Source organism: Heptranchias perlo, chromosome 25 (assembly GCF_035084215.1).
Source record: "Heptranchias perlo isolate sHepPer1 chromosome 25, sHepPer1.hap1, whole genome shotgun sequence".
NCBI lineage: Eukaryota > Metazoa > Chordata > Chondrichthyes > Hexanchiformes > Hexanchidae > Heptranchias > Heptranchias perlo.
Window position 1 is genome coordinate 34,574,653 of NC_090349.1, and position 13,113 is coordinate 34,587,765.

The 13,113-nt window shown below is 43.7% G+C and overlaps 1 protein-coding gene across 3 annotated transcripts in view; it reads left to right on the forward strand.

The window, feature by feature from the left end:
• The first annotated feature begins 1,520 nt into the window (after positions 1-1,520).
• LOC137342201 (probable E3 ubiquitin-protein ligase HECTD4) overlaps positions 1,521-13,113 on the forward strand; it is a 212,408-nt gene continuing 200,815 nt past the window's right edge. For all 3 annotated transcript variants that reach the window (XM_068005963.1, XM_068005965.1, XM_068005964.1), the window contains exon 1: positions 1,521-1,744. In XM_068005963.1, coding sequence (XP_067862064.1) covers positions 1,574-1,744 — 171 coding nt within the window. In that variant the 5' untranslated portion in view covers positions 1,521-1,573. The remainder of the gene's footprint in view (positions 1,745-13,113) is intronic.

Below are 13,113 nucleotides of genomic sequence, written 5' to 3' on the forward strand. Positions count from 1 at the left end.
CACGGATTGCCCCTACGGATTGTCCCCAGGTATAAACGTCTCTTTTCTCCACTTCCTGGGGATTGGTCCCCTAATGTATGCCCCATCCCCATGGATTCCTCCTTCCTCCGGTTTATACACCTCCCTACTTTGATTTCCCACCTGGTGTATGTGCCCTGATGGTTTGCCCTTCGGTGCAGCTCTCTGATGGAGTACCCACTTGTGTATCCCCTCATGGATTCCTCCATCTGTTGTATCGAACCTGAAAAATTGCCGTCCTTATGCAGCCCTTCACCCAATGGACTAGTCGCCAGTGTAGTTTTTCTCCCCATTGGTATGGTTGTTCTCCATGAATTGCCTGTGATTTCTACTCTCTCACACTCGATAGATTTTCCCATGTGAAGCCCTGCCCACCATGGATTGACCCCATAACAACCTTGCCCCCCCCCGCAATCATCCCATCTCTCTGCCTTCTACTCCCCTTCCCCCAACATCTGTAGTTTCTACTCTCACACTCGATGGATTTTCCCGTGTGAAGCCCTGCCCACTATGGATTGACCCCTCCCTTTCATAATGTCTCTGCTCCACCCATCTCTCTCCCCCAATCTCTCTGCCTCCCCTCCACTCCCACCCAATCTCTCCTCTCCATTCATCTCCCCCATTCCTCCACCTCCCCATCTCTCTCTACCACCGTCTCTCTCCCCATCATCATCTCGCTCTACCCTCCTCATCTCTCTCCACCCTTTCCATCTCTCTCCACCACCCATCCTTCCCCCATCTCTCTCCACCACCACCATCCCTCTCTCTCTCTCCACCACCATTTCTCTCCCCATTATCATCTCGCTCTACCCTCCTCATCTCTCTCCATCCTTTCCATCTCTCTCTACCACCCACCCCTTCCCCCATCTCTCTCCACCACCACCACCCATCACCACCACCATCCCCATCTCTCTCTATCACACACTGCACCCCAACTCTCTCCACTCCCCAATCATCTTTCTGCCCCCAATCATCTCAATAACCCCCCCCCATCATCATCTCAATAACCCCACCCCACCCAATCATCTCCCTCTACCCCATCATCCATCCAATGGCTTATAGCTTGGGTGTACCCCAACCCCCACATCTCCCAATGGATGATGGACCACTGGGCAATGCCCCACACTGGTTTTATACCCCTCCCGCTGTGGATTGCCCCCTGTGCGCGCCGCCGTGCGTGACGCGGTGCATTTTGGGGACTGTCCCTTATCTTTCCAATATGGCGTCAGTGTGAGCGCTGACGGGTGCTGGTGTAAAGCGGCGCCGGTCGGACTGTCAGTGAGTGAGGTACCAAGACCCAGCCCCGTCCCCGCGGCCGGCTGCAACCCTCGCCTCCCCTCCCCCACCCTGCTTTCTCTGCGGTTTTTCCTCGGAGGGGTTGACGGTGTTGAGCTCCCCCGCTCCTGGTTGCCGGGTTTAAATTCCCCCTTTCAATTTTTTTTTTAACCTGCGGGGTGGGGGGGGGGGGGGAGGTTAAGGAGAGCGGCGGGTTGCAATGGCGGCGACGTGAGGAGGCAGCGCGCTGTCCGTGTGTTGGCGCCGGCCGTCGGGAGCCATGGCGGCGGCGGCTGCAGCGGCGGCCGCGGCTGCGGCCGACTCGGCCCAGTGGCTCTCGGTGAAAGAGGAGACGCTTTTCCTGCACGACGGGCTGATCAGAGTGACGGACCTGGTGGAGCTACCAACTGAGATCGGGGTTTCAGCCGAGCCCGGGGAGAGCGAGCAGGAGGTGAGGCCCCGGACTTGGAATTATTGCATGTCTGTGTGTTTAACGCGGAGCCGCGACCGGGGCGATTGAGTGAGGGACCAATCCACTGACAGACACTCCCTGATCGGCCCGAGGCACCAACCGCTCTCGGGCTTTGACGCAGTCTAGCAACAACGAGCAAAATGGAGACAATTATTGAAATTAATAAAACTAGGTTGCGGGGGAGCGTTAATCCAAATGTCAAATCACCTAATCCTGGTCTGAGGGATTCATTGAGGTCGGGGCTTTAGTTGATCTCTCACAGAGCGAGTGAGGAGAAATAATTTATTCTGAGTCACCATGGGAAGCAGAAGTCCCAGTGAGTGGCTTTAATGCGGTTGACAGACCCCCGCCCCTTTATTCCTTTCAATCCCTTGGAGCGACGGGGCTGCCTGAGACCGGGACGCGTGCTGACCGAGTCCCCTCCCGAATAGAGGATGGGGAATAACACACGATCTCTATAATGAGAGGCTGCGGGGCTTCGGCAGCATGGAGCAGAGCGAGCAGGTTAGAGAATCCCGATGTATAAAATAGAAAATGTTCTCTTTTTTTTATATATATATATATATATATATAGTCACAGTGATAGGGTTGTTTTAACTCACGAGTATTTTGGAACTAAAAATAAACCCCATATGGAATACAGGTTTTTAATCGCACTGACCAATCGCTCCATTTACACATTTATTTATGTGTATGTGTTTTTACAATTTTCTCTTTCCCATCTCGCTGTCCCTCCCATTAGCTTTTTAGATGACAGGATGTAGGGGAAATTATCTGCGCAGTTGAGTGGTGCCCAAGGGTGATCTGGAGTAAAATATAGGGAGTTTGGGGAGAAGACATCAAATATATTTATGGAATTAAATAGTTGATTGTTTGCTCCATCCGAGGTTGGGGTTTAATCCGCGAGAGGAGTTATATAAATCGGAAAAAGGCAAAATTGAAAGCCATCTTAAAAAAAATGCCTTTTTGGCTTTTGAGGATTCATTGGAAGGGGGTGGATTAGAAATAAAATAATCGAATACCATGCATATCGTAGTGATCGATCTTCATGGTGTGATGCGTGTTTTTAACATGAACAGGATGTAATTGGCGATAAATAGCTTACGTTAAAGAAAATAAAAACAATTTATTTGAGTTGAACTGTTGGCTCAGTGTCAGTGTTATGTAAGTTAGACAACTAGGAATAGTGGAAAATAAAAAGTGAAAGTATTTATGTAAACCTCTATAAACAAACCACGCACGGGGGAGGGATGCTGCAAACGGCATATGGAAATCGAGACACAAAAGGGTATATGAAAGGAATTAAGTAGGTCAAATAGTAAGGGAACTGATTGATTTGAACAAGAAAAAATTAGAATAAGATTTTAAAAATCTAAGCAGCTGTGATAAATACTCTTGCTAAAATTACATGAACTGTACAATATGAATAAATGTTCATTTCATTTGTTTATTTTAATTTTACAAGATTGGTTTGAAAGTGGAAATGTATTGGTGAACAAGAAAATAAAATGTGGGAAAGTAACTTGCAATCTGTCAATAACTAGTATACTGAGTGATTTTAGAGACTGATCAGGCTGTTCTGGTGAAAAGGTACCTTTGGCTTTAATGTCATTCATGAGAGAGGGTGGATCATGGGTATTATCATCGAGTGCAACATCAATCTGTCCAAGGATCCCAAAATGGGCCAGAATTTAATGTTGCTGGTGAACAAATAGCACCCGCTGTTTGTTGGACTTGCCCTTGCCCGTTTAATTTCCATGAATTTTTGCGTGGCGAGTTGCTGTAAGTGAGATCGAAATGGCGTGACGCCCCCTACAAGGCATCTGGGACCCGTATGAACAGGGCAAGCAACTGTGTATCTCCTTAACCAATCAGATTGAAACATTGTTAATGAATGGGTCAGAGTCTGAACCAGGAAGTGTAAGTTAGAATAGTGAATTCAATGTCAGATGGGTACAGAAAGCGAAATAAGGAGAGGGAAAGAAAGTTGGATTGAGAGACAGAAGTAAATTTTAAAAAAGTTTAATTAAAAAAAAATCCACAACAACAATTACTAAAAGCTGAAGGATTGAGACTCCACGCTTGTAAAAGTTGCTTTTCGGTGCCAGAGAGGGGTTATTGGGCAGTAATTAAGACTTATCACTCTGTTAAAAAGGGTATTTAGACTGAAGTGGATAAGCCCTAACTTTCTGTGGTGAATTTAGTTTGTATCTACCATCCAAGTACAGGAACGTCACGCCATTCAATGCATTTGAATGGTGAATCGGACAGTGAGATGCCGTTTTCAAGAAGCTATCAGCGGAGCGGCACAGCTCGGACAGCCACTGACGGATTTTTGCATTTAACCTCGCATCTGCCCTCGCCTGAAGTTGCTGTGCGATTTACACATAAATAACGGTGAACATCATTAGCCTCACCGTTATTTTGACAGTAAATTCTGGCCCTTTGTCTCCTTCAATAGCTTAGTTGACAAAACGCACTATCCAGTTTAGAATTGAACTGTACAGATCAGGAATGTCACAGATTCAATTTTGGTCAGTGAGTTAGTCAGTCTCGATTCGGGTATTATAATTTACCTCAGCACTCCTTGGCTAAGCAGGAGAAGGAATCCCAGCCAGGGCTCTCTGCTGAAAGATGTGCCCATATGTATGTTGGTTGAGGAGACAATCATACTCTATGATGCCTTCCAATGTTGAATAACCTGCTGGTGCTTACTATCTCAGCTCCCTTTGGAGAATGTTACTTATATGAGGCACTGATGGATTGCTGATGCTCATGGAGCCATGCTGCAGCTTGAGTCAGCACCTTCAAGGAAGCAAGGGAGAAAATTGGAGGAAAAACAGTAAATTAAAAAAAACACAAGCATGATTGCCATTTTGCTAGGAGGAAGATGCATTTTTCATGCCCCTTTGTGCTCATGTTGGCTGATGGAAAGAGTGAAGAGGTGCATCAGAATAAAAATGCTAGAATTGGTTGTTCTGATTTACATGAATCCATTTATCTGCTTGATAAATTGCTGTAAATATTTAAAGAGGTGCTGACTAGTGTTTTCACTGATGTTATTTCAGGATTGTCTGTCATGTTTCTTGATTTCCCCCTACCCCTCACCCCCCCATCCCCCTGCTGAAAGAAAAACGTTTTTCTGTGTTCCTAGATAATCAGCACAAAAGTGTTTCCCCACTCTTTCTTCCCCACCACCCCTCCACCATGAATTTCCTTCTCTCCTGAAGTCAATGATTTTTTTTAACATAGGTACAATTCCATGGCTGCCAATTGGCCTCTAGCACCTTTCACAAAGGCCATTTCTTCATTTGTGAGCCAAGACAGCAAGTGCTAGCAGGTTGCACTGGGGGCATCAGAAGTCATTTTCCATAGTTCTGCCACCATAAAGAAATTGTAATGCAGTAAATGAAAATTATGTTGATAAGTTGATGATTCCATTGTTTCTGCTTTATCCTGTGTTCTGAATATGTTTAAATAAATTTTCAGCATTTCTGTTGTCAGATATTCATTGGGGTTAGATTATTCCAGATATATAATTGTTGTGCATTTGAAATTTCCTATTAGCACTTCATATATTTGCACAAAGTATTCTTTGACAGTTTTGACCAAATAACTTTTGTACAAGTGTCTTTAATGCAAACTTTTGCCTCCAGAAAAATGGAACCATAGAGTATTGCTTGCTGGAGGACTGCAGTGCCATTTTTGGCACTGAGGTATAATCAAACTTGGATTGATTTGTTCATTCTGATGTGCATTTCTCTAAGTCTACCTTGTAATATCTATCACTAGGAGTACTAGACATGAGTTTCGAAATTGAACGGTCTCTTAATAACTAAATTGTTGGAGTGTATTGACGTAGAGATGGTATAGCTGTGTTTTGGAGCGGTTGGGTGTGGGTTCCATCCTGTTATTTCTCCGTGTGATAAATATCTGGTCGTGGTCATGCTGTCCGAGGTAGCGATCAGAGGTTTGGCGGTCCTTTTTAAAGGGTGAATTTTTAGTAGCGAGTTTCTCGGGTGCACTCGCACACCCAGTTGCAGCTGGGAAAAGGATGATGAGGCCTGATTGGTATGCTCCTTTGGTTTCCAAGTGGTGCACGTGAATTTACTGGGAAAGAGAATGCTAATTTTTTAACAATTGCTTCCTCTTGTCCTAAAGTTTGTAACTCAGCTGCTGGTTACATAAGTGTAGCCCTGCAGTATCTGGCCAAAGTGGTTGTTCTTTGTGTGAACCTGATCATGTTCAAGTGCACACTTTCAGCTGGAGTCATTTTACTGTGATTACGAATGGAAGCCCTGGCTGATTATTTTTGGCCTGGGGATATTGGGCCCAATTGTATGAAAGAGGAGAGAGAAGGTGTGCAGTTTCCCCAGCTGTGATTTACTGACTATCTGCAGACAGTGATTCAACCTGTGACTCCATGTCGTGTGACTGTGGTATTGTGTGATACATTTACCCAGTGAACCATCTGGTGATGAAACACTCTTTTCAAGTGAAGGGTGAGGGAAGAGAAAGCTGCTGTCTGCATTTATAGACTCTGTGTACAGAGAGATTCAGGGATTCCAAAAAGAAGAAATTGATGGCCCAAGCAGTGGACCATCTATAGTATTTCTAAGTATGCAAATGATTAGCTGTAGTTTTGCTGCCCACTGGTATCTGAGTCAGGAAAATAAGACTTCAGTGTCAGCCTGACCAGATATTAAGCTCTTTTCCATCATTAGAAATTTCAAAGTAGTTCATTGGGCTACCTGAGTCAACCAAAGTTTGCACAGCTTTAAAAGTTGGTTGCACCCAAAGTGTATGATAGACACCATGAGAGAGCCCCCTCACTGCAACTGCCAAACTGCTGATACCAGTGTTAGACTACATTTGGCTGAAGTATGATACAAAAGTCCATGCTGCACTAGTGCCAAACGCTGAGTGTGATGCAATATATGTTGTACATTGTATGGTTCCTCCAATGTCTTGAGTTTATCCATTGAATAGTCGAGCCATACACATCAAGAAGGTCCCAGGTTTGAACCTTGGTCTGTGCTGAGTTAGCTCGGGCAGGGTAATGATAAAGGTGCAACAGTTGGCCTTGGTGCTCATGGTTGAAGAGGATAAAACTATGTATGATTTCTGCTTCTGATTTTTGTGATCTGTGTGCATATTCGGATGTCCAGTGAAGATGGGATTAGGGTTGTCTATGATGGCCTTTGTGATCAAGAACCCTGTTGATACCCACTGTCTCAAACATGAATGTCCAGTAAGGTGAGGTACCATATCCCAGCGTGGAATTTATTTCTTTGGGAGAGGAGAACGGAGGATAAAACGACAGAGGAACAAATTGTATGTTCTGTCTGTTAAGTTGACTTGATATGGTGTAGAATGGTGTATGTTACATGATGAGCTGTTCTGAAACATTCTACTGAAACATTTATTGAAATATTTTGTGGTTTTGGTGGTTTCTGTTTTACAAAATATGAAAGTAAATTCACTTCCTTGAGGGCCTACTGTAACTTTAAGACCTAAAGATCCTATCTTGTCCTTTTAGCTGTAGAATTAATAACATTTCTGCATCCAGTTCAAACCAACACACTTAAAATCTAAAAGTTGATGCTCTTTTGAGAGCCATGGACTCGGGATTGTTTACAAACTCACATTAAAATTGTGATTTTTTTTTTAGAAAATAAATTCTTAAGACTGATTACATGAATTCATCTTTTTAACATTTAGTATACTATGTCTCCTAACCATGTACATTTTGACTGTAGATTATAATGCAAATTTGTAAGTCATTAGTGCTTCAGTGTTGCCAAACAGGAACATGGAAAACAGCGACTAATACAGGAAAAATACTTGCATTTCATCACTCTTGAGAAAACATCCTGTTGAATGCCTATAGTTGCCTTCTCCTGAGAAGGTAGGGTGTGCCAGGTTGTTTGTGCTTCTCTGTAATCAGCCAGTAGTTGCATTTATAGAACATGTTGTCCATTTTCTTGACCTTTTCCCCGTCATTCCATTGTATGATGCTCTTGAGAGCTATTGGACTTTATCCCAGCTTTGCCCATGCATGGCAGTTAATTATGAGTAAGCTTGTACCCTGAGATTAGAAGCTACAATTGTGAAGTTAGTGTTGTAGCCACTGACTGCTGAATTGTCTCGGTGAACAGAATATCATTAATAGACTGTACGCAGGTGTTTAGTCCAAAATGGAAACTTCATGTTTGCAGAATAGCAGAACTGCCTCAATGCTAAGATTGCTGAGAGTCCAATGGCGTCATCCATCTGGCATTTCATTCTGACATAGGTCTTCAGTTGTTGGAAGGGTTTCATTAATTGTCAGGGGAAATTTTTATGCTTTTGTGAGGGTTTGAAGTGTCAACAGCTTGTTATTAAGCTTACCTCTGAGTCAGAAGGTTGTGGGTTCCAGTTCCATAGAGTCATAGTCATAGAGTTATACAGCACGGATAGAGGCCCTTCGGCCCATCGTGTCCCCGCCGGCCATCAGCCCTGTCTACTCTAATCCCATATTCCAGCATTTGGTCCGTAGCCTTGTATGCTATGGCATTTCAAGTGCTCATCCAAATGCTTCTTGAATGTTGTGAGGGTTCCTGCCTCCACAACCCTTTCAGGCAGTGAGTTCCAGACTCCAACCACCCTCTGGGTGAAAAAGTTCTTTCTCAAATCCCCTCTAAACCTCCCGCCTTTTACCTTGAATCTATGTCCCCTTGTTATAGTACCCTCAACGAAGGGAAAAAGCTCCTTAGTATCCATCCTATCTGTGCCCCTCATAATTTTGTACACCTCAATCATGTCCCCCCTCAGCCTCCTCTGCTCCAAGGAAAACAAACCCAATCTTCCCAGTCTTTCTTCATAGCTGAAGCGCTCCAGCCCTGATAACATCCTGGTGAATCTCCTCTGCACCCTCTCCAAAGCGATCACATCCTTCCTGTAGTGTGGCGACCAGAACTGCACACAGTACTCCAGCTGTGGCCTAACCAGTGTTTTATACAGCTCCATCATAACCTCCTTGCTCTTATATTCTATGCCTCGGCTAATAAAGGCAAGTATCCCATATGCCTTCTTTACCACCTTATCTACCTGTTCCGCCGCCTTCAGGGATCTGTGAACTTGCACACCAAGATCCCTCTGACCCTCTGTCTTGCCTAGGGTCCTCCCATTCCACACCAGAGACTTAAGCACAAAAATCTAGGCTGACACTCCAGTGCAGTACTGAGGGAGTGCTGCACTGTCGGAGGTGCAGTCTTTCGAATGAGACATTAAACTGAGGCCCCGTCTGCCCGCTAAGGTGGATGCAAAAGATCTCACGGCACTGTTTCGAAGAAGAGTAGGGGAGTTATCCCTGGTGGCTTGGCCAATATTTATCCCTCAATTAACATCACTAAAACACATTATCTGGTGGTCATCACATTGCTATTTGTGAGACCTTGGTGTGTGCAAATTCGTTGCCACGTTTCCTACATTACAACAGTGACAGCACTTCAAAAGTACTTCATTGGCTGTAAAGGGCTTTGGGATGTCCTCTGGTCATGAAAGGCGCTATATAAACGCAAGTTCTTTTTTTACCGACTAGTATTTGGTCCTACTTTGAAGAGTGATGTAGTTTCAGAAGGCAAGGCATGGAACAAATGATATTTTGAACTTTAGTGACTCTTGAGCCTGTTCCACCATTGAATCAGGTCACCGCTGATCTGTACCTCAACTCCATTTACCTACTTTGATCCATATCCCTTGACCCCCTTGCCTAATAAAAAAAAATCTGTTGATCTCCGTCTTGAAGATTTCAATTGATCCAGCATTCGCAGCCTTTTGTGGGGAGAGAATTCCATATTTCCACAACCCTTTGTGTGCAAAAGCGCTTCCTGATTTGATTCTGGATCGGCCGAGCTCTAATTTTAAGGTTGTACCCTCAACCAGTGAGATTTTGGAAATAGTGAGGCTAAATGGCAGTGAATGCACAAACTCTTGTAGCAGCTTAGGAAGTCTGATCCTGCTGGGGACAAAGCAAAAGATAAAAAGACCAATGAACAAAACCACTAAGCTTTTAGCAAGCGTTAAATGACTGGATGTGGGTTTCTTGATTAATAATCAAGGGGATAGGGCCCATTTAGAAGTGGAATCTAGAGTGAGGCTACACCAATAAAGGGCAGCCAGCAGCCAAAACCTTTAAGTTGACAAAATTTAAACAAAACATTTGTAAGGAGAGTCATGGTACTGTGTGCAGCTTTAGGCACCCTGTTACACAAAGGACATTAAAGCCACCGAGACTGTACAAGGCAACCGCTTTGTGCACAGCAAGGTCCCAGAAACAGCAATAGATAATGACCAGATAATCTGTTTTAGTGATGTTGGTTGAAGGATAAATATTGGCCAGGACATTGGAGAGAACTTCCCCTCTCCAAAATACTGCCATGGAATCTTTTTATGTCCGTCTGAGAGGGATGATGGGGCCCTGGTTTAACATTATCCGAAAGACAGCACTTCCTCAATACTGCACTGAGTGTTAGCCTAGATGATGTGCTCAAGTCTCTGGAGTGGGATTTGAATCCACAACCTTCTGACTGAGCCAAGGCTGACACTTAATTGAGTTTGGAGCTGATAAAGGCATGGATGAGGGTTTCAGTGAAAGAAGGGTTAAGGTAGGGATGGAAGCGGACAAAGAAAACCATGCAGCAATTGAGAAATAAGGATTGAGCAACCTGCTTCCAGGTCTCTGCTAGCACTCGGCTGCTAGGAATTGGTTGAAAATAATCCAGATTACATAGTCTCTGATTTTGTTATAAATTGAAGTCTCCCTCGCACAAGGAAGCTCACCTGTGATGAAGAACTTTGCATACGTTGAATCATGGGTTTTATTCCATGTCTTGTTGCTCCATGTTGTAAAGCACTTGATGTTTGTGTTGATCTTGTACTGCATACGCACTACAGGTTTAGCGTTGGTGCGAAGCACTTTGGTTGCGCCAACACTAAATTTGTGGAGTATTTATTGGATGTTAAGGCCCGCTGACTCCAAAGTAAAGTGTGCTGCTTGTGCGAGAGTCTCGGTGTTCTTTGCTTCAGTGTCAGGTCAGGCCTTGACTCTGGACTCGGATGCCATTTAACTGCAGTGTTGGTGTGAAGCAACACAGCTTTTCAGTGACTCTACAGTTGCAGTATAATTGCACCCAAAATGTCTTAAAGCAGAAGTTGGAGCTCCTGTTTCAATTAATTTACTGGTTTGATACTTTAATAGTGAGTACTGATGTTGTCAAGGAATTATGTCCTTGCCTTTGTGAGTGAGTGGCCCAGAAATTGTTTTTAAAGTAACAGTGAGCCTGACAGCACTCACTGTTACTAGTGGTAAAATTGGAAAAGCAAGTTCTGGTGATGTGGAAATCTGGAACTTGCTCTTCCTGTTTTGCCGGTGATGTGACAGCTTTGTCTTAAAGGGATATCGCTGGCTGCAATCAATGGAATCAACAAACCAGCGCCAACTTGCTCTCCCGCCCAGCTGGAAACTAACTAATCTCGCCACAAATCAGGTACGCTCAGTTTTTTTTTTAAGTCTGAACTAAGTTTTAACAGCATGGTAAGTCTTGATGACTGCCAAACAACCCCTCTGGCACTAAAAATTAACTTTTAAAATTGTGGAGTCTCATTACTCCTGATTTTAATAGTTTTTGGACATTTAAATTTTTTAAAAATTGAAACATTTTACTTTTTCCTTCTGTCTCTCTCATCTCAATCTTTTAATCTTTTCATCTGCGTTTTTGGTTTGTGTGATTTGTCTATGAACGACACTTCCTGGTTCTCAGTGTAGCTTGCTTCAAGTTAATTGGTTGAGGGGCATTAGAGATCCTTTCATCCTGTCACAGCCCGGGAAAGGACGCTAATGTTTTTTGAAGTCACAGTTCAAGGACATTGCCGTCAGAAAGAATGCGGTAACTCAGTGGGTGAATTTAAATCTAGTGAGTGGCGAGCATTGCTGGTTTGCCGCTTGGAGCAATTTCTGGCCCAATGTGTATTGAACTGATAGTCTTGCAGGGTTAATTGATGGTGTTGTTGACTTCCATTGCATTATTGCATCCAGAAACTTAACTGGACCAGCCACAGAAATACTGTGGCGACAAGAGCAGGTCAGAGGCTGGGTATTCTGTGGTGAGTGACTCATGTCCTGACTCCCCAAAGTCTTTCCACCATCTATAAAGCACAAGTCAGGAGTGTGATGGGATATTCTCCACTTGTTGGAGCTGCACTTATCCAGGCAACACTCAAGAAGCTCGACACCATCCAGGACAAAGCAGCCCGCTTGATTGGCACCTCATCTTCCACCATCGGTGCACTGTGGCTGCAGTGTGTACTATCTACAAGATGCACTGCAGCAACTTGCCAAGCTTCTTCGACAACACTTCCCAAACCCGCGACCTCTACCACCTGGAGGGACAAGGGCAGCAGGTGCATGGGAACACTACCTACATGTTCCCCTTCAAGTCACACACCATTCTGACTTGGAAATATATCGCAGTTCCTTCATTGTTGCTGGATCAAAATCCTGGAACTCCGTACCTAACAGCACTGTGGGAGAACCTTCATTACACTGACTGCAGCGGTTCAAGATGGTGGCTCACCACCACCTTCTCGAGAGCAATTAGGGATGGGCAATAAATGCTGGCCTTGCCAGTGATACTCACACCCCATGAATGAATTTAAAAAAAAAAATGTGAATAGCTTCTCCCAGCTAGTTCTCAATGTTGCAAATACTTTACATTTAAAGAAAAATCTATTTAAAACTTATCCTTTTGGTAATGCGGTAATTGTACATTATTTTTAAAATTGTGTTCTTTGGTGCTCCAAAATTTGGACATCAGGTTCCTTACCTGGGCTTTCTATAACCTGCTGCTGAAGATATCTGGGATCTCTTTGTTTGCTGGTAAAAGTGTCTGTGTTAATGTAACTTATGTAAAGTAATTAATATGTTGTCACTTTATTAGAGCCTAACAACCAGAAGAAGTCCCAAAAGGGATTATTACAGAAGGGTTTCAACATATTTCAATGCGTTTATTTCCTTTTATTAGTATTGATAATTTATAATGTAAGCTGCTCTTTATATATACTCTTTAGATACTAAAGAGTTTGAGTAAATACATGCCTTGCTTTTGTTGGTTACTGCTGTGCATGCAGTTCAAAAATGAGCAAATTTTTGCTTTGTGGCATAGCCAAGGATCTCTGAAGAGTATCAAACTTGAATAAGAATGCACCATCTCAAATTAAATTCTTTGAATTCCAATTTTTAATTGAATAGTAGCAATGAGCTAACTCATTTGAGTCTCTGTGTATGATGTGCAAATGTACACATTCCC